This window comes from Leopardus geoffroyi, chromosome A1 (assembly GCF_018350155.1).
Source record: "Leopardus geoffroyi isolate Oge1 chromosome A1, O.geoffroyi_Oge1_pat1.0, whole genome shotgun sequence".
Classification (NCBI taxonomy): Eukaryota; Metazoa; Chordata; class Mammalia; order Carnivora; family Felidae; genus Leopardus; species Leopardus geoffroyi.
Genome location: NC_059326.1, coordinates 80198599 through 80218278, shown reverse-complemented (window position 1 = coordinate 80218278; position 19680 = coordinate 80198599). Strand labels below are relative to the sequence as shown.

General features: G+C 50.6%; 1 protein-coding gene across 2 annotated transcripts in view; it reads right to left on the bottom strand.

The window, feature by feature from the left end:
* COL4A2 (collagen type IV alpha 2 chain) overlaps positions 1 to 19680 on the bottom strand; it is a 172563-nt gene that overhangs the window by 49819 nt on the left and 103064 nt on the right. For both annotated transcript variants that reach the window (XM_045482019.1, XM_045482009.1), the window contains exons 5-18: positions 19166 to 19300; positions 19035 to 19079; positions 15996 to 16112; positions 14231 to 14302; positions 13415 to 13450; positions 13246 to 13308; positions 11660 to 11695; positions 9258 to 9299; positions 7474 to 7572; positions 5545 to 5580; positions 4949 to 4999; positions 3990 to 4034; positions 1097 to 1150; positions 163 to 229 (exon numbers count right to left, since the gene is read on the bottom strand). In XM_045482019.1, coding sequence (XP_045337975.1) covers positions 163 to 229; positions 1097 to 1150; positions 3990 to 4034; positions 4949 to 4999; positions 5545 to 5580; positions 7474 to 7572; positions 9258 to 9299; positions 11660 to 11695; positions 13246 to 13308; positions 13415 to 13450; positions 14231 to 14302; positions 15996 to 16112; positions 19035 to 19079; positions 19166 to 19300 — 898 coding nt within the window. The remainder of the gene's footprint in view (positions 1 to 162; positions 230 to 1096; positions 1151 to 3989; positions 4035 to 4948; positions 5000 to 5544; positions 5581 to 7473; positions 7573 to 9257; positions 9300 to 11659; positions 11696 to 13245; positions 13309 to 13414; positions 13451 to 14230; positions 14303 to 15995; positions 16113 to 19034; positions 19080 to 19165; positions 19301 to 19680) is intronic.

The window sequence follows — 19680 nt, the reverse complement described above, 5'->3', positions numbered from 1 at the left end:
GTACACGGGACTGATATTCTCCAAAGGTTAAGTTCTAAACATCTTTTGTTTTGCTTTGCTTTGTTTTACTCAGAGAGCCTCTCTTGCCAGTTTATGACTCCGTGTCCAAGACAGAAGAGGATCCCGTATGATGTAGACACGCAGGAGAAATCACACACAAACCTTTGGCCAGGGAGGGATGAGGTGAGTACGCAGGGGCACCTGGGGGGCCGCGGTCGCCCACTTCTCCCTGGAGGAAGAAAGAGGAGAACGGAAGAACGTGAGGCCCGCCTTTTGGAGTTTGGGAAACTATGCTTAGTACCAGGGAGTAAAGCTGAATGTGGACCGTCTGCCCTGTGCTGTGGTGATGCCCGGGCATCCCAGCCACCAGCCAGACACACCAAGAGGCAGCGGTGCGGGCAGGGCACCAACCTCACTTTGAAGTCCTTGTCAAACACCAGAAGCGGGCAGGGGACAACTTTCTGCAGGGCAGACCGTTGCCCTGTTGGTCATGGTACCCCAGCCACCCATCGGATACCAGGCTGCAGCCACACCCAAGCTGGGAACGATGCAACTGCACCCTGATCTGGATTGTGACACCGAAACTTCCAAGTGCTGCCTTGGTGTCCTCGAGCCTCCCGGGGCCCCCGAAGGCCTGACCATGGAGTGCCCCTGTCCTCACCAGATATGCTCCCCACCAGCAGGAAAGTCTCCCCGCCTGGCTGGAGCCCCATCACCCAACCAGCTGCACCCCACCTGGTCCTCAACCTACTGGTCCTCACCTCCCTCCCAGCCCATTCTTCGAGCAAGCCAATCATACTCCCCCCTGGGGACAGAGGATACCCCACCCTCTTGTTACTACAAAGCCTGTCCCCACAGCCCCGCTGGTCCCCTCTGCTCCCGGGTGCAGATCCCGAGTGTGCCCTCCATGTGCCTTGTGTGGTGTGCAGCACTGTGAGGTCCGGACACGTGAGCGATAAGTCCGTGTCCGTATCATCTGTCCAGTGCGGGGTGTTGTGTGTTTGCTTAGCGAGTGTTAAACAGGGCAGAGGACACCTCCTCCAATGGGGTGGATGGCAGGAGACCACACCTCCAGCCCCAGGAAAACTGAGCTCACCTTGAGTCCCGGGGGTCCATCCGGGCCTTGATAACCATCCAGTCCTTTGCTTCCCTGCAGGAAAGATGTTCGGGGCTTAGTTTTACCGCTAACACAGAATTTAAAGAAGTGACCACGATACCATTATTACGGCTGACAACACTAAAAATTAAAATCATTAAAATCATTAAAATCATTAAAATTAAAATCATTAAAATCATTAAAATTACCTACTACCCACTCTGTGCCCAATGTTCCCTGATTGTGGTCTCAAAGTCCAAATGTGACCTGCGGCTGATAAGCCTCATCATTATTTTGTTTAATTAAAATTTTTTTTAGCGTTTACGTTTTTGAGGCAGAGAGCAAGCAGAGGAGGGGCAGAGAGAGAGGGAGACACAGGATCTGAAGCAGGCTCCAGGCTCCGAGCTGTCAGCACAGAGCCCGATGTGGGGCTCGAGCCCACGAGCCGTGAGATCACGACCTGAGCCGAAGTCTGATGCTCAACCAGCTGAGCCACCCAGGCGGGATTTTGAAAAATTTTTATGAGCACCAAATAGGAGCATTAATGCCCCTTAATTTAGAATTTTTCTCTTCATTTAGAAAGTGCTCAGTGCTGCTTTCTAATCTCCTTGAATATTTATTGAAAGAGAACGTTCACCCTCGTGAGCCACATCATAGCTGGGTATATATGTAAAGCTTTTTAAGAAACCTAGAAGTTCATTCCCTCTTGCCAAAGAATAGGTACAGTGAGGCCCCAAGTTCAGAATACCATGCGCCCGTGGTGTAAAAAATGCAGCCTGGTTATTTCACAGGATGTTCTGGAACGCGGGAGCACACATGTTGAAAGTCCTGTTGCTTAGCGTGAGCAATGACGGGGTTGGTTTTGTGCTTATCACGCAGGCCTTTCATGTCGACGGACTTCCTTTCACACTAGGTGGAGCTGAGGATTCAGAAGTGAAGGGAAAACTTCTCTGAGGTCCCACCAATCTCCTACTTGGAAGCCATCTCTCGAGACAGGCACGGAGTCCTGAAAGAGCGCGCCGACGACGGGAGCAGCTAGGCGCTCAGTTCTCAGCGGCCTGCACGCCAACCTAACAACTCAGCTCAGACGCCGCGCTGGATGCGGCCAGACGTGCATTCGTGCTATGTGCCTGAGCGCCGTCCGGCTGGGTGATGCCATCACTGGGCAGTAGTGGGTACCCCCCCACACTCCCTCCGCACAACGGGCTCACCACCTGTGCTGCATAAGCCACAGTAGCACCAACGTTTCCGAAACACGTCTGAGCAAACATTTGGAATGAGCCGGGGGCTTCGGAAAACCAACAGGGGAAAGGGCAAAATGGAAGAGTGCTCAGGATGTCTCTCACTATTGGCTCTATCGATCCACAGGTCTCCCTGTTGGCTGCTGGAACCCCAAAAAGCCAAAACAATGATCTAGAAGTTTCCTTGTGAGTTCTCAGCAGCAGGTGAATTGACTGGGGATGGGGGTGGGCTCAGTATTATGTAGAACTCAGCAGAATAAAAGGGGGAGATTGTACTTAGGTGCACGTGAGACCACAGGCAGCAACCCTGATTGTCTGGCACACCAAGAGTCAACACAACCACCTAACAGGTTGTCTTTGTGTTTCTGTGCAGACATAACAACAGGGGTGGCGGTGGGTGGGGGGCAAGGGCTGTGCGGTCAAGGAGGAATTATCTGGGGACTAGATCAGTAACTGAACAGGTCGCTAGGAGTAATGGCAGCTTGTCAAGTAAGACGAGGTTCAGCGGTCACGTCTGAGGTGCCGTGCGGCCTAACAAGCAGGGACTCTGCCATCTGTACATGTCCTGGGCATTTCCTATTTGTATGGTTGAGTAAACTGTCTCCCCACAGAGACGTCCCACTTGGCCGGAAGTGTCCCCGTCTTCCCCTGGAAGATGAGGGCCTTCCGTTCTAACATCTGGCCACAGTAGTTAGAGGCCCCAGGTGGTCAATGTCTAACTGGGCGTCTTGTCTCACATAAACAGCGAGTTCCAGGGGGCAGCTGTATCCAACTGCATTAAAAAAAATCTGTAACTCCTGAGTGCCGGGTGTAGAAGAAACCCGTAATTATAATTTCCCTGTCACTGGCAAGCGATGGAAGTTTGAACGACAGAACTTCGGTTCCACGGGCGGTGGAGACGGGTCCCTTGTAGACGTTGCCTTAGTTCTCTGTCTCTTTGCTTGATTAATGAAATCCTTCCACTGGAATTTGGCCTTTTGGCCTTCGGTTGGGGTACGCCTGGACAGCCGTCCTCCAGGAACGCTGCCTTTGGGGGTGCCCGCATCAGTTACGAATGTCATGAGAACGTGGATGCAATTAGGGGAACCCTGGTGTCAGCTTCTCGGCCTGAGTTTGGGATGAAAAGGACAGGAACGGGAAGAGTGAGACAAGCCAAGGTTGCAGGAAGGAGTCGAGGCTGGTCCCGCTGCGAGCAGGTTAGAGTGTCAGCAGAGCCTGGGTCTAGGGCTAGTGCCGGCTGGAAGCCGGACCCGGAGGCCACATCCATCTGAAGTCCCCGGGGAGCTCCCCACGGGGACTGATGAGCCCCATGTCCTTGTTGTCCACACGGCGGTGGAGCCCTGGCAGGATTCAATGGAGTCATGATTCAGAGGCTGAACTGATTTCTAAAAAGCCTGTCTATGCACTTCCTAGGACCGAATGATGGAAATCCTGGCCTACGGGCGCCAAGAGGTGTGTCCCATACTGTCGACCGTGTGACGGCTGCAAACAGCAAGCAGCTGGGAACCACGGTGAGGGGTCGTTAGGCACACGGTGCGTCCTTTTCCCGCAATGCCGTGCAGGTCGCTACCAAAGCTCTGTGGATGTGTCCGTGCTAATGTGGAATCATCTCCAAAGCACGGTGGTGAAATAAACAGGCGCGTCAAACTTACCTTTTGTCCTGGTGAACCTTTCTCGCCATCAAAGCCAGGAGAACCCTGGGTTGGGACGGAAAACGGAAGCAAAAACATCTCAGAATGGACAGCAACATTTCCCGGAGGGCTCTGTTACCGCCCCCGACACAGGCTAACATGAAATGCTTTACTATGAAAGTATCAAAATTATTTTCTGAAGGAGGTGGGCCATCATGCCTACTGCCTAAAGAAATACGGAGAAGTCTAGAAAGACGGTATGGTTCATCCGGTGGAGGTGTTAAAAGACCTGCACTCCAACTTTCTCAGGGGTCTCTTATTTTCCAAGATTCTAACACGTGTCCTTTTAGTGGCGGTGGCTACCAGAGAGCCACCACAAGGCCACTCTGCCTTTGTTCTGGCCACATTTCCCAGTGCACTTGCAGTGAGGTGTGGCAGGTGACCGAGCTCTGGCCGATGGAGGGAGGACCGAAGTGGCAGGCGTCATCTGAGGCCACACTCTAAGGATGGAGGTCTGCCCTCGGGCATGGGAGCCACAGGCGCTGAATCTCCATGGGGGAGACACTCCCGTGACCCCCAGCACCCCACCCACTGTCCTAGACTCTCAGGGAAACAAGAATCAACTTCTTGTGTTGGGGACAGTCTACACTTCCATTACCGTGGGTTAAGGCAGCCTCACTGGCATTGGCAGAGATGTCTCTGTGTTCTGCCCCCGCCCTCCTTCAGTGGAGTCTCCAACATCATGGTTACTGGGGGGGAGGGTGTGTCCATCACTGTGGGCTTGCCCGCCGCGGTCAACGGGCCACTCTGGCAGGGACGCTGGCAGTGGGGAGGCTGTGCGTGGGTGAGGGGAGAGGGTATGTGGGACCTCTCTGTGCCTCTAGCTTGACTTCGCAGGGAACCTCAAGTCTGCTCGGAGGAATCCAGTCTACTTAACATGCAAACCAGAGCAAACTGCAGTTATGGGATGCATCGCTTACCCGTATGCCCGAGAAGCCCATGACTCCTTCTTCTCCCTTCAAGGCGATGCCCTAGGAGGAGAGATAAGATGTGAGGCAGCTGGCCCGTGCACTTTACCCCCTCGGGTGTTCTAGCCCCCTGGGACTCCTGGGGTCCCCAGTCCAGCCCAGCACGATTCAGGGTCACAGAGAGTCCCCCAGGTGGCCTGAACTAGCATTGCTCCAGGACACCACTGGCATTGTCACGTAGCAGGTGACGCCCAGGAGGGCTGGGAATACAGGGCAGGCATGACGAGGACGGAAGACAGCATAGCAACGATGTGCTGGCCCCAGAACTGAAGCCACTTTCAAGCCCGCCGTCCCTCCGCCTGTGCACCTGCTCTCTTAAAGCACCGACGTTCAGGTCACAAACCCCAGAAGATGTTGGTTAGCTGGTGTGTATTATGCAAAAGGGGAGACATTCTAAAATTGTTTTCTGAAAAGAAGCGTCAAAGCGTCACCCGGTGTCACAGGTGGATGCTGCTAGAGCCCTGTGCGTGGTCACCGGGAGTGGGGGCCGGGTGGGGGGCTGGGGGGACCCTCCCAGCGAGAGGAAACCTGGCCGCTGCTCGACTTACCTTTCTTCCCGGCTCCCCCTCACTCCCCTTTTCGCCCTGCAAAGACAGTGAAGTGTCAGAAAGAGCATTAATTCAAGAGTAGAAAGGACGGATGGGGTTCACCATCCAAAAAGTAGTTAATGCAACGGCAAACAGTGACTACGAGTGGCTCATAATAAACAACTCCCACGTTTTGCAGCTTCAAAGTTCAAGAGAAAAGAAGTATGACTTCTCCTGGGCTTTCCCAATATCAGTTAAATCCCATGCTATGTCTGGTGGAATGGGGAGGCTGCCTGTCCGCTCTCTGCACGGTCCCCCCCCCCCCGCCCACAGCGCAGGCCCATGGTGACGTGCAGTGGCAGAGGATGTGCCCGTGAGAGGCCCCCAGCGATGGCATTCATTTGAATAAAAGAGCCTTAGGAAGGTCCTCTCGGGGGAAAAGAAACGTTTGGAGCATATTAAAACCCCAAGCTAAACAGGCTTTATTTAGGAAGCAGGCTCAATTTTAAATGATCGCTTTTTCCCACTCTTCTTGGTCTAAAACAGGGGAAGAAATGCAGTGACCACTGGGTTTTTTCCCTCATTGCTGCTGAGATGGCACCCAGGATCCCTGTCACTCTCAGCAGCCTCCTGCAGGCTGGCCGGGCCCCCGTCCCCCACCCATCTTGTTGCAGAAGCTGAAGGAAATCTGATGCAGAAGCTTGAGCACCTTGGCAGGGATCACACGTCCTCTGGCCTCACTCCCCCCTTGGCTCCTGTCCTGAAACTGGACACAGGCCCTACCTGGCTGATGGCGAGGGCACCAGCAGGAGCCAGAGTCCTGCCTGGATCCCACCTGATGACTCAGTGGGGTCCCCTTCCTGCCTGGATGTCCAGGGACATCCTGCTCTAAGCTCAGATGGCTCCTGACATGCTTTACTCGGCGTTCTGCCTTACATCAGCCACTGCCCAAGCCCCTTCTGTCAACGGTCACGTGGCTGTGAAGTCAGGCACAGCTGCCCGGAGCGACTTCCTCCTGGAGGCCTGCCTTCCCCCAGCCACGGTCGAGCACCCAATCTCCATCTGGACAGATACTTGAGAGTTGGAATTAGATCCCATGTTTGGGATTTTCACTTTGGTCCCAGGCACTGTCTGTGACCTCAAATTGGGGACTTTGCCCTGACGGAGTGGTCTTCACTCAGCAGCATTATGAGGTTGAGTTTATTGACCACCTTCCTTTGGCACAAGGGAGCCCAGACACTGGGGAAGGTTCACTGGCCTGTCTGAGTGAGTGAGTGGTAGAGTGGGGTGTTAATTAAAAAAAAAGTTTATTTATTTTTTGGGGGGGAGGGGGAGAAAGAGAGGGAGACATAGAATCCCAAGCAGGCTCCACACTGTCAGCATGGAGCCCGACTCGGGGCTCGAACTCACGAACCGTGAGGTGGTGACCTGAGCTGAAACCAAGAGTCGGGCGCTTCACCGACTGACCCACCCAGGCGCCCCTGAATTTTTATTTACATGCCAAGAGTACACTTTTAATCAAAGAAAATGTTAATGGAAATTATAAAAATCAGAAAACTGACTGATGGGAGAACGCCCACAGTTATGCTCCATTGTCAGCAAAGACAAAAAGTAGGTTTCTTTTGCGGAACACAACACTTTGCTCAGATAGTTCCCATCCTGGCTCTGAATTATGCTTGGACCATTAACCTGTGCCTGCACAGGAGATGTGTATACTCAGGACAGATTGGAGACTGTTTGTGAATTCTTCTGTTGTTGCAAATTTGTCACAGTTTTTTTTTAAGATGATGGACTAGTACACCTGTGTGATTATGGGTGGTGTCTTCATGTGTGATGAGCCAGCTGGGTACTAAGATTTCCCCACTTTGTGATTGTTTTAAAAGGATCAGAGAAAATTCCTTTCTTTTAGTTCAACTGGAAACACAGTCAACTTTGCTGAAGCCTCTTTACCTTATACTGATCTGGGTGGAACATCTCCTTCATAGGCCCGATGATGGCATGGTGGATGTCTGATGGAATCCCATTGGGTCCCGGCTGTCCCATGTCACCCTGGGAATGGTTTAGCAAAAGTAGTCAGCTTTAAATTGCAAAGACACTATCAGGTGTGAACAAAAGCACCACTACAAACTGCTATTCCTACTTTTGTATATTACAAAAATTATACCAGTTTTGTAATGTTATAATCATAGTATAAAATAAAATCACAACGTAAAATTATTTGTGTCCTCCTTGCATTCATCATCATTTGCAATTTATTCATAAACAGCGTTGAGGTTGTTCATAAGTGTGGGTTACATTTGCTTCTGTGGAGTTATCTCCTTATGATGAATTCCTGTACTAGGGCTGAATGTCTCCACATCAATGTTTTCCTCTATTGGGTCCCAAGATTGGGACCTCGACCCTTTCCCGAGAAAGGAAAGACTACTCCAGTCTTGCCACTGCTATGCCCATTAAGGGTGTTCTTATAGAATAAAAAGTAACATCTTCAACAGATAAAATATCTCAAGCTTTATTTGTACTTTTGTCATTAGCAAGAAACACTTCTCACTTGGTGCACAGATCCCAGAAGGAATCAATCTGCAACAATTAGACAAGGATTCTTGCATAAGAAGGGGCTTCATCTGCCAGAAACTGACACAAAAAGAAACCTATTGTCTTTTCTTTGGCATTTCCACAAGCAGACTATGGAATACAAATTTGAGCCCAGATGTCATATAATATGAACAGGAGCAAAGTGACACAATGTAGTATTCTGAGAGTCTGCTAACATTGTATCTGAGAATTGCCTGGAGGTCTTGGTTCATCTTCCTTTACCTATCGGGGCCTCGATACTCTATTAACATTCAACTCAACTCTTTGGAGATGATACACATTCACTTCTTTTCCATCCTGTCTAAAGTGATGACTCTTCCTTCTGCCCAGTGATTTCTTCCCAGATTTTTCTTCTTTTTATGTTAGTTTACTATTTTGTCATATTTCATTGTATAGGTGTGTAACTTTTTATGTGTTCGGATTTTTCAACGTTTTCCTTTGTAAATTTTTTCTACGGTATTAGCACAAAGAAAAAGTCTTTCTCTTCGGACCTGAGCAGTACTGGACTCCACTCAGTGTACTGTGCGATCAAACAGCCCAGTGGAAAAACAAAATGAAAATTCACCAACAATGAGGCCACGGCACAAAGTTCACGGTGGCCAGTGGGTTTTGTGGTGAGTGCGACCCGTTACGTGTTGGTGAGCCTCTGCTTGTGTGAGCCACCTGCCACGTTGGGTGTCTCACGTGAGTGGCCTCAAGTGATGCTCTCGAAGGCCCTTGGTCTTTGCGTGTTGGTGGTGCAGGGATTACAGATGGCCACGTGGTTCCTGCTCGCCTATGAGCACGGTCCCTGAGTGAGCTCCACGTTGGCTCGTGGTTCCCATTCAGTCTCTGCTCAGTTACCTTGGGGGTCCGCACGTTGGGAGACACCTCGGGCAATGCTTTTACTTTGTGGGTGTTGCTGACGGCTGAAGTCACTCACGTCTGTGTCACAGGTCTGTCCGGGGCTAACCTAGACTGTTGGCTTTCACTGTCTCAGTGACCCATCACTGTAACTGGAGCGTTTCCCATAGTCCGGCATTTTACAGTGATCATTTCCTATGCAAGTGGTCAGAAGAAGACTGCATGGAAAGCAGTCATCAAAATGATTTATTTCCTAATTGCTAAGCAGGACTCCACTTTAATCTATTATGTTTCCTTACCTTCTCTCCCTTCTGTCCATAAAAACCAAGTCCTCTGTTGCCCTGAAAAAAGAAATGGTTTTTCTGAGTTTTTAAAAGTCATTAACCACAGAGAAATATATATATATATATATGTGTGTGTGTGTGTGTGTGTGTTTATATATATATATGTGTTTATATATATATGTGTTTATATATATATGTTTGTGTATATATATATATATATATATATATACACACACACACACATATTTAGAAGAAGAGATGTAAGCTCTATCTATTTGCAAAATACCAAACAATTATCTTTGCATAATATTCTGGCGTCCCCTCCCCAAAACTATTTGACACAAAAGAAAATTAATGTCTTTTCTTTTGCGAGTTTCACATATAAACTACGTAATAAAAGTGTGAGCCCAGAGATCACATAATATGAACAGGAGCAGGCTGGGGTCACGTAGGAGTTACGGAAAGCGGCACCTCACGGTGTATCGTGAGTGTGATGAAAACAATGGGCTTTGGGAAAATGCTGTGCTATTCTTGAATACAGGTGTGCTTTTAGGGGAAAATCTGTATTTTATACTGTAAGCGACACCCTGAAAATAGCGGATTAGTGGCGGTTTTTCTGGACTCTGCCACCGCTGGGAATGTTTTAGCTTGCTTTTTGAAACATATTCTGTTGTTCAACCATCCCGAGGCTCCTGAAGTTGGCTGTGTCATTAATTCTGCACCTGCTGCGTGAGCCAGGGCTCTGCGGCGTTTAACCCTGTGCAGCGTGCGATGAATGAAGATACCGCAGGCGTCTGGCCGTGGCCTCCCTGTTGGCGCGCGGCAGAGCCCAGACCTGATCCCGGGTCTCTCGGACTCGGTAGCGCACCTGTGGTCTCCACGGATGAGGGTCTCAGCGTCTCCTCAGACCCAGGAAACAGCCACTCCCCCCCTGGATCCTGGATCTCAGGATCAGAATTTAGTCTCCCTTCCGCCTCAGCCTTTTGTCATTTTGGTAAGATAATCCTGATTCCACAAACACATCTGACCCTTTTCATGACTTTAGGGGCTGGGGATTCTCTGGCTGGGGCCCCCGACTTGTCACGTACTTAATAGAGTCACAAGTGGGGGGGACCTGTGTTCGAGAACTGACTTGACCCCCAAGTCCAGGAGCAGCTGTGCTACACACTTGCACATGTTCTAGAAATAGCGCTCTTTTCTTTGGCCTGCAAACAACTCAGCTTCCTCCCCAGGGCCCCCACGTTCCCACCAAGACAACGGATGGCGTGGGGCCGTATCTGCTCCTTCTTTCTGCAGTACCCCGCTCCCCCTCCGATGCCCAGATATTCTCCAAAAAACACAAAGCCCCTAATTAATTTTTGCTATTTTGCTCCTTTCCCACCTGGCTGGGAGCTGAAATCAAAGCACAGCAAGGCAGCCGGGCCAGATCAGAATGCGCTTTGCCAGGGGCCCCCGCTGTCCCTCTGCCTCGCGAGCCGGCCGCCCAAGTCCCCAGGAAGTGACCTGGTGGACGGCGAGGGTTGTTTGTGCTGCAGCCAAGCGGGGATCTGAGGCGACCCTGGGGCTGGGCGGCCCCGTCCCACATCCGCTTCTCTTGGCTCGGGGCCGTTCCCACCCTGCTCGTGGCCGCGAGACAGTGGGGAGCCCAGCGGTGGGGGCAGCAGCCTTAATGAGCTCCAGCCCCAGCCGGAAGCCAGGTCAGAGGTGATGGGAGCAGAGGAGGGGGACGGTGGACGCCGAGGTCCCCCGGAGGCCAAAGAGATGAGGTTTCCGTAGAGCAGACATGGGAACATGCAGGCTGGGGGATGTCCCCGGCCACGCGCAGGCCACGGGATGGTCCTTGCACACTGGCAGCTGCAGCCCAGCATTTCTGATCACCCATCCCCTTCCCCACCTGCCTGCTCTTGGTCTTAGACATTTATCCAACTTTCCCCGTTGACACTGAACCCTAGTTTCGTCTATGGGTTCTGACAAGCCACCTCCTTTCTTGTACTTCATCCAACTTAATTATCTTTCTTGGGTGGGAACAGTATGGCCTTGGGCTCAAGCCTGACTTGAAAATCACGGGCTAGCTCCCTGGGGGCTGGTGTCACCCTCCAGCACAAAGAGCTTAGTTACATCTGGGCAGGAATGCCGCTGGTTCCCCACCCCACACAAACACAGCCACATTTTGTCCCCTCTGGTGCACTGACACATTCGGATACACACGAGCTGGTCTTGCGTCTACATTGCTAATCAAACATTCATCAGTGTGATTTCCACACGACGGCAGTGGGATGTGATTTTTTTGGTCTTAAAAACCTACAGAATCATTTTCATCATGAAATAAACGATACATCGTTGTCAACCAAGTGGTCCTATGGTCAGGAAAGGTGCATACAAGTGTGTAAGCCACCCCGCCCCCGTCACCGACTTACCGGCTGTCCTTTTGGTCCAGGGGGTCCAGGCGGGCCCTGCACAAATACAAAGAAATCTGTAAACTGTTTTCTTTATCCCAGGACCCAGATAACTTCTGCTGGAAAGCTCTGGGAAAGCCATTCTGTGTATATTTAGAACACCGTGTAGTATGTAGAGAGGTTTCCCATCTACCTGCCTCGGTGGCAGAGGACCGGGGGCGGGCCTGCCTCTCAGAATTTGCCAGCTGTCCACCTACAGCTGGTCTGGGTTTGCTCTTCTGAGTTCAGACTTTTGACTTCACCCGGGTCCTAACTCCTGCCTGCTCGGACCCCCCGCAAGGTCCCAGGCCCTGTCACCGTGGACACTGCCTCCCCTGACCTCCTAGCATGTTTTGCTGGAGGGGTCAGCAAATGTTCACGAGCAGAATTAACCTGCGGGTCCAAACTGCAGGGTTGAAAGTCCATCTGCAAACGCCACCGTCTTTCTGCAAAGTGTTCAGTGTCAACGCCACACTTAGGATGAGGCGTTAAACATGCATGAGATGGGTGGTTAGCGTTTAAGCACGAGGAAGCGTGGGCGATTCTAATGGCCCGTAGAAGAACCTGAAGCCGTCAGATCAGCTCAGGACACGGCGGGGACAGGCCCCTGCTTCTGATTTCCCCGAACTGTGTATTTAAAGACCAACCCCTGCCCGTGTGGCGTGTGTACTGTGGGCGGGCCGACAGCTGTACGCGGCGGGGGGAGCAAAGAACCTGGCATCGCGCGATCCTTGCTTCTCCGGTTTTCTGCGACAAGGTCTCTCTCACCTGGACCCGGACCTCCCCCAGTGTTGTTCAAGGCCCATTTGTCTTGATGCTAAACTTCCAGGGAACGAGGGGCAGACACCCAGTGGGGGTGGTTTAGTGCCGGGCCAGTGGGCGGTGGGGGAAGTGGTCTGGGGGGCTTCATGGGCACCAGCACCTCTGTTTTCTCATCCTCTCCCTCCCTGCAGCAAGCCCTCCTTCACCCCCGTGTTGTGCTGGTGCCACTCACTCTGTCCGTTGAGTTGCACAGGCCGGGAACCCCTTCAGGCGGCCACTGGGGCCATTTTGCTAACTGATGTGTAACATCTCACTGGCAATGATGGCCACTCCCAGGTGTGGCACACCTGTGACAATGGCCACCCCCAGGTGTGGTACAGCTGTCCCAATGGCCACGCCCAGGCAGAGACCATTTCTTCTTATCCACCTGTCGGACTTTGATGTGCTTGGCCCAGGGGTGACAGCCCCTCCCCCCTGCCCCCCCCCCCCCCCCGGCCATCAGCTGGCTGGGTGTGGGGTCGAGAGAGCTCGTCTCGACTGGAAGGGGGCCCAGCCAGCACCATCTCTACACTGGACATGCTTGGTGGTGATCTAGTGCCCACAAATTTCAAGTCCTCATTCTTCAACCTTAACAGCAGCAAAATGCATGCGAGAGAGGACCTATTTTGTCTCGAGAGTCTCCATCATAACCACAAGCATCCGAGATGTATTGTGATGCTTCCACATGCATCAACAACTGAAGAAGCCGTGTGTCTAGGGGACACCCTGATGGCCCCCTGAGAATGAGCCGGGCACCTGCTACTTACTGGTCTTCCTGGAGCTCCAACTGGACCCATCTGTCCCACAGGCCCGTGGCGGCCGGGAGGCCCCTGTGTACAGGCAAAAAGGAAGGCTGTTAGGAGAGGGACACCGGTATGTGCAGTCCTGAGTTCTTGACATTCTGCTGGAACATTCTCTAATGAAAATAGACCTTACCTGGAAACCGACCAATCCAGGCTCCCCAGGTTCACCCTAGTTGAGAGAAAATAATTTTAAGACTTCTGGTTTTTATTTATTTATTTATTTTTTAATTTTTTTTTTTAACATTTATTTATTTTTGAGACAGAGACAGACAGAGTATGAATGGGGGAGGGTCAGAGAGAGAGGGAGACACAGAATCTGAAACAGGCTCCAGGCTCTGAGCAGTCAGCACAGAGCCCGACGCGGGGCTTGAACTCACGGACCGTGAGATCGTGACCTGAGCCGAAGTCAGATGCTTAACAGACTGAGCCACCCAGGCGCCCCAAGAGTTCTGGTTTTTAAGTGTCTTTAGATTTAGTTACATTTTGTCACAACTTTGGAAACAAATTCGGAAACTATATCAGCCCTGCTAGGGGCTTGGTAATGCTACCCTTTATCTGGGGCATTGTGAATACAGACTGGAAAGGTGTGCACCCACAGGTAAATGTCACCCCGATGGGAAATCGATGCTTTTTTTTTTTAAGTTTACTTATTTTGAGAGAGAGAGAGACAGAATCCCAATCAGGCTCCACACTGTCAGCACAGAGCCCTACCTGGGGTTTGATCCCACGAACGGTGAGATTGTGACTTGAGAGAGTTGGATGCTTAATTGACTGAGCCCCCCAGGCGCCCCAGGATAGAAATCGAAGGTTTTTAGCTTCTTCATGGTGCTGGGCTGTTCTACCACACCAGAGGCACTTGCTTATAGCTCAGCCATACTAGGGAAGTTTTGTTATTAATCAGGAATTACCCTGATAGCTCAGGCACGAGTCCCACCTCTAACGAACATACCCTGTATTTGTCGCGGTCCACACTGGAAAGCGCGTACGGCTCACCTTTCTGCCCCTTGGGTCCTTGGGGCCCCTATGGTAGACAGGACGTGGAAGACAGAGAAAACACAGAAAGGCCCGTGAACACTCAGTGCAGTGCTAGCCATGTGGGTGATTAGACATTGTCTGTTATGGGCAATGTCAGTGGTCCTTACGGCTTATTTGGGTTATTCTGAACACCAGTCCTACATTCAGCCACAAAGATGAGACTTTCGTATTTACCCAATAGTATCTTCCTTCAAAGTTAAAATGGAAACATTTTATAGGACTTAGGTTATTTACAAAAACCCAAAAGAATGCTCAGTAAACGAATCCTTCAGGATGCCAACATGTTGTTTCTCTTCGTAATAATACACTTTGTCTTTTCTTGGGCATTAGGGTGTTAAAGATATTAACACATATGTTCTGAAGCACCATTTTTGGGAAAGATGCTGGGTCATTCTGGAAAAGTGGAATTGTGACAAATACATTCAGTACGTGTGCACATAGTAGGTGGATGAATGTCTTTCAATGTCTGTGTATGAAATCAGTATTAAAAAAATTTTTTTAAACACTTAATCTTAAGACACACAGAGAGACAGAGTGTGAGAGGGGGAGGGGCAGAAAGAGAGACACACACACGACAGAATCCCAAGCAGGATCCAGGCTCTGAGCTGCCAGCACAGAGCTGGACATGGGGCTCGAACTCCTGAACTGTGAGATCAGGACCTGAGCCGAAGTCTGACGCTTAACCGACTGAGCCACCCAGACGCCCATATAAAATCAGTATTTTAAAGTGATGGTTATATTTATTGATAATGATAGTTTCATGACATTACAGCAGACTGGAAAGTGATGGTCCTCGTTGACAAGGTGACCCACACATAAAAGACAACCCAGGGAGAGGACTGGGGAGGAGAAGTGAGAATAAGAGACATCCACGAACTTCAGGGGGAAACACGCGGGGAGGAACGTGTGAATATTCTTCCCCAGTCTTAGAAATGTTTTCTTACATAAAGAGTTTTACCAAATAAGATGTTGGCAAAACCCTGACTTTGCAATATTTTGATGGCAAGAAGGCAGCCATACAGAAATGGAAAACACTTCAAGATTCTTTGCAAAGACCTGAAAACTGAGTCTACAAAACAGATGAATACATGGAAGTTTTCCATTAAAAAGAAAAAAAAAAAAGCACACTTCTACCTGCAGGGGCTGTTTCCATGTCACAGAGGAGTTTAGAATCTAACAAGACGGGGGCTAACGGCATCCTGTCAAGCTCTAATGAAGTCTTTTGATTTTGTTTTTGCTCTTGCCCAGTTCTTCCCTGTTACTTGAATTGTAGCATGGGGGGAAATGCAAGGACACAGGTAAAACTGCACGATACAAACCACACGTATTATTTTCTATCTTGTTTACAGAACAAATTTGGAAAATGAAGTTCTCTGGACGCAGGAAAATCATGCCGAGATGTCTGCAGGAACGTGTGCATCCTGACCACTGCCTAGGGACAGGGGAGCACCTGCCTGGGGGTGCAGGGGCTGGGCTGAGCACACCCGCCCCGGCCGAGGGGTCCACAGGAGCCAACCCCGCCCTCCTTGGAAAGTCTCTCTGACACAATTTCTAAAAGGGCCTTCTGGATGGGCCCGTGAAAGGCACACCACACATCCTCCACCCGTCTGCGGATAAGGGCCGGCCCCCCAGCTCCTGGAGTTCACCACCCCAGCCTCACCCGCTGCCCTGATACTCACAGGAGGGCCAGCGAACCCCCCAGGGCCGACGGGTCCCTGGCGGCCCACGTCTCCTCTCGTCCCATTGCAGCCATCGTAACCAGGTGGTCCTCTGGGCCCACCTTGCCCCGGGTGTCCCTGGGAGAGAAGAGTAGGTGAGCCTTCTAGCACACGGTCTGGCGTTCTCATGAGGAGCGTGATAAAACACTTCTAAATCTTCCCACCCTGTATGAACCCAAGGGCAAAGAGAACTCAAAACCAGCAGGTGGGTGAATGAAAGATTAAGTAAATGGAGGCACACAGGTTCGGTTCTGAGCAGGAGAAAGGCCTTCAGGACAAAGTTCTGTTTGCCATGGGCTGGGTAAAGAAGTCCATTACTGCCGGTCTATCGGGAGGTCTGTGTCAGCAGGGATGGGTCACAGTAGATTTAAAACTTCTAGAAGGCACTCTGGAAGCGGCTAGGTCTTTCAAGGACAACAAGGGGCCCCCTCTTTTGTGCCCAACTGAACTGTAGAGGGTGAGTTGACAGACTCACATCCTACACAGGAAAGAGATTCACATTCCCCCTGCCCCCCGATGGGATTTCATCCAGGACTTCACCGTATGTAGAAGAACTGATTTCCTCTTATTTGCTTTCGAATAAAGCCAATAAAAGCAACATCTGATGTTCAGAGATGTCGGGGTGGGGGAGGGGAGGGAAGGCAGCATGACCAAATGTCTTTTGAATAGCTAGGGAGTCAGGCTGAGTTAATGACCTGCCGCTTACGAGACCACGGCCTATTTTGCTGTTTCTTCCCATGGCGCGTGTTTAGATATATGCCATCTTTTTAATCTCTCTAAAATTTTGCTTTTGCTGACAATGGACCAAGCCTACATTCCAGAGTGGATTTTTTGAGGCCCCATTAGGATCCCTTTTACACTTACTTTGAGAAATTTGGGACATTTCAAGAGAAATGAACGAATCCTACATAGAGTGCCTGGACCCTGAACGATATTAAGAAACACAACGAGAAGAGTTGCATTTTAATTTCGTTGTCTACCTCTCATCGCTCTCCTTTAGACACTCAAAGCTGCTGCTTTAACTGGGACCCTCAGACAAGCACAGATCCAACAGCCAATCCCCTGGTAGACGAGAGAAATCCCTGCTGCCCTGGAAATCACGGGGTACCATCCATCTCTCCAGCTGAGAGTGCAGCCAGCTGCCTTGGTAGTGGCCAACTACAGGCCTTTTTTTAGGGGTCTCTGAAAGCTGATCCTTCAAATTCAGCCTGAGAAAACAAGCCCGGTGGGTGCTCTGCTCACGATCTGTGCGGTCTTCCGTGATGCTTTTCGTAACTCGAGTTCTTCACTCCTCTCCGGAGTGATCTGTCTCCTGTGGGCCTTTCTTGCTCCCTTGGAACTGATCTAAGTCATGTGACATGGCGTGTCAGTCAGATGTTAGTTGGAGACTGTTCTTCAAAGAAAAATTGCAATTACCTTGAACCGACCGCCCGTCTCATGTTCAACATCTAACTGGACACGGCTCTTAAGATCTGACTGCACATCACATTTTATATATGGCTCCTGAGTGGCTAAAATTAGCCCGGGGGCAGATGGCACGTGGGTCCACGTATGTGCAGTTCCAGAGTCCTGTGGTCAGCGGGCGAGGCCATTGTCAGCAGCACGGAGGTTCTGCGGAAACCGCTCGGTTACCGGCTTACCGTGACCACTCTCTCATGTGAAGACACTGCCTCTCCAACTTGTGAACTATTTCTTCCTCAGAGTAAATGGGCATACAGTGGAAAAACCAAATATGACTCAGAGCAGCTATACTGTTTTTCCACATCCCTCCTTTTAAACTCAGATTTCGACTTCCAGAAGACAAAACCGACAAGGCGGCCCAAAGAGCTCAAGAAAGCGGTTTAAGAATAGGTGGTTTCGTTGCAGGCGGTTGGTAGGAAAATGCTATCATTATTTGTTTATCCCTGAAAATCTACGGATTCTTTGACTCTGACTAATGGGGAAGTGACTACCTTACTTGTTCACACAGCTGTGTGTCCTAACTGGTGCGTGTGAGCTCCCATCCAGGGGACGCTCCGGGTCAGGTCACCGTCACGCGGGCCTCAGGTCTGCGTGTGGCCTGTCTGTAGCCCTGACCGCCTTCCTGTACCGCTGCACAGCCTCCTGGGTGTGCAGCCGGCATTCTGAAGAAACTCCTCTCTGTGATGCACAGCCTCTCTGTGATGGCTCTTCTGTGTTCCCTCCTACAAGGCGGCTGTCCTGCTTCTACAGCCCCGGGAATGCATCTGTTACGTGTGCACATGCGTGTAGATGTGCGTGCTAACACAGGGGCAGGGGGTGTGGGCATGTGGGGTAAGGGCTCGGATGTGTGCACACGAGGGAGGTTCCTGAAGCAGATGTCCTCAAACCTCAGCAGCAGGCGAAAGCATGTGTCATAAACACATCTGTCCCCGCGGCTGGGATCCGTAGGAGGCAGACCCTGGGAATCTGCTCACAGATCCTTGTGAAAGAGGTTGAGAGACAGGCTGCTGTGTTTATTTTTTTTTTTTTTATGCCACAAGAAGTAAAGTAAACTAGGTTAGAAAAACACATTTTATTGCATTTTGAGATTTTCTCATGGACAAACCCTGTCTTTTCTTCTCACTTACGCATGGTTCACTGGAGAACTGGGGAAGCGTCACCAACGTCCAGCAGAGGGCGTCCTCCCACCCACCATCTCGGCCGTGCCCCTTTATGTTCAGGTCGCTTTACGGTTCCAACAAAATGTCAAGCCGCATTCTGATTGAGCATATCTAACGTGCTAGCCTTCCATTACAAAACCAAGTCCGGTTTTCGCCGAAAACCGGCTTCGATTCCGAAGCCAAGCGCAGAAGAACATTTACAAAGGAACCAATCTGTGCCGTATTTGACGGGACTCCAGGGGAAAAAGGATGCACAGAGAGCCCTGCTTCATTTTGTAAACTAAACAGGAGGCCTACGTAGAATGCTTCTGTAAGTCAGGAGCTTGCTTAGCATGTGTTCGGTGTTTTAAAATCCTACAAAATCTTACAAAACACTTACGGGAATTCCGTCGGCACCAGGGAATCCGGAAACGCCTCTTGCTCCCTGTAAGGAAGGCAGACAAGCTCACTGTGGGCCGGGACACCCGCTGCCCGTCGCAAAAGTGGAGGGAACATGAGAAGTCATCATACCACATCTCCTTTTGGTCCTGTGATCCCCGGTGACCCCCTCTCGCCCTTGTCACCTTTGCGGCCCTGCAGTCCTGGGAATCCCTGCAGGCCTGGGGGCCCGGTGTACCCCTGGGGGCCCACTGGCCCTGGCTGCCCCTGCAGAAACAACAGAGTTTAATCATGGTTAATAACAACAGACGAGCATTTTCCAGCGTGCTGCTTTTGAAACGACGCTTTTCATTCTCAAAGAGCTATGATGTCCAGGGAGCGTCACATGTAGACAGTTCTATCTCCTGCCACAATTGCCACAGAGTGACTTCTGGCTAAGAAAGAAGGCCTAGAGTGTTAAAAGAAAAAAACCATGTTAAATGTGAGAAAAAAATATCATCCTAGATCACTCATGTTGCGTTACCGTGAAATGCCGGCATTAGGTTGGGATGAAAGAATCAGCTTACTTGGCTTTTTAAAAAAAATTTTCATGTTTATTTATTTATTTTTGAGAGAGAGAGAGTGAGAGAGCATGAGCAGGGGAGGGG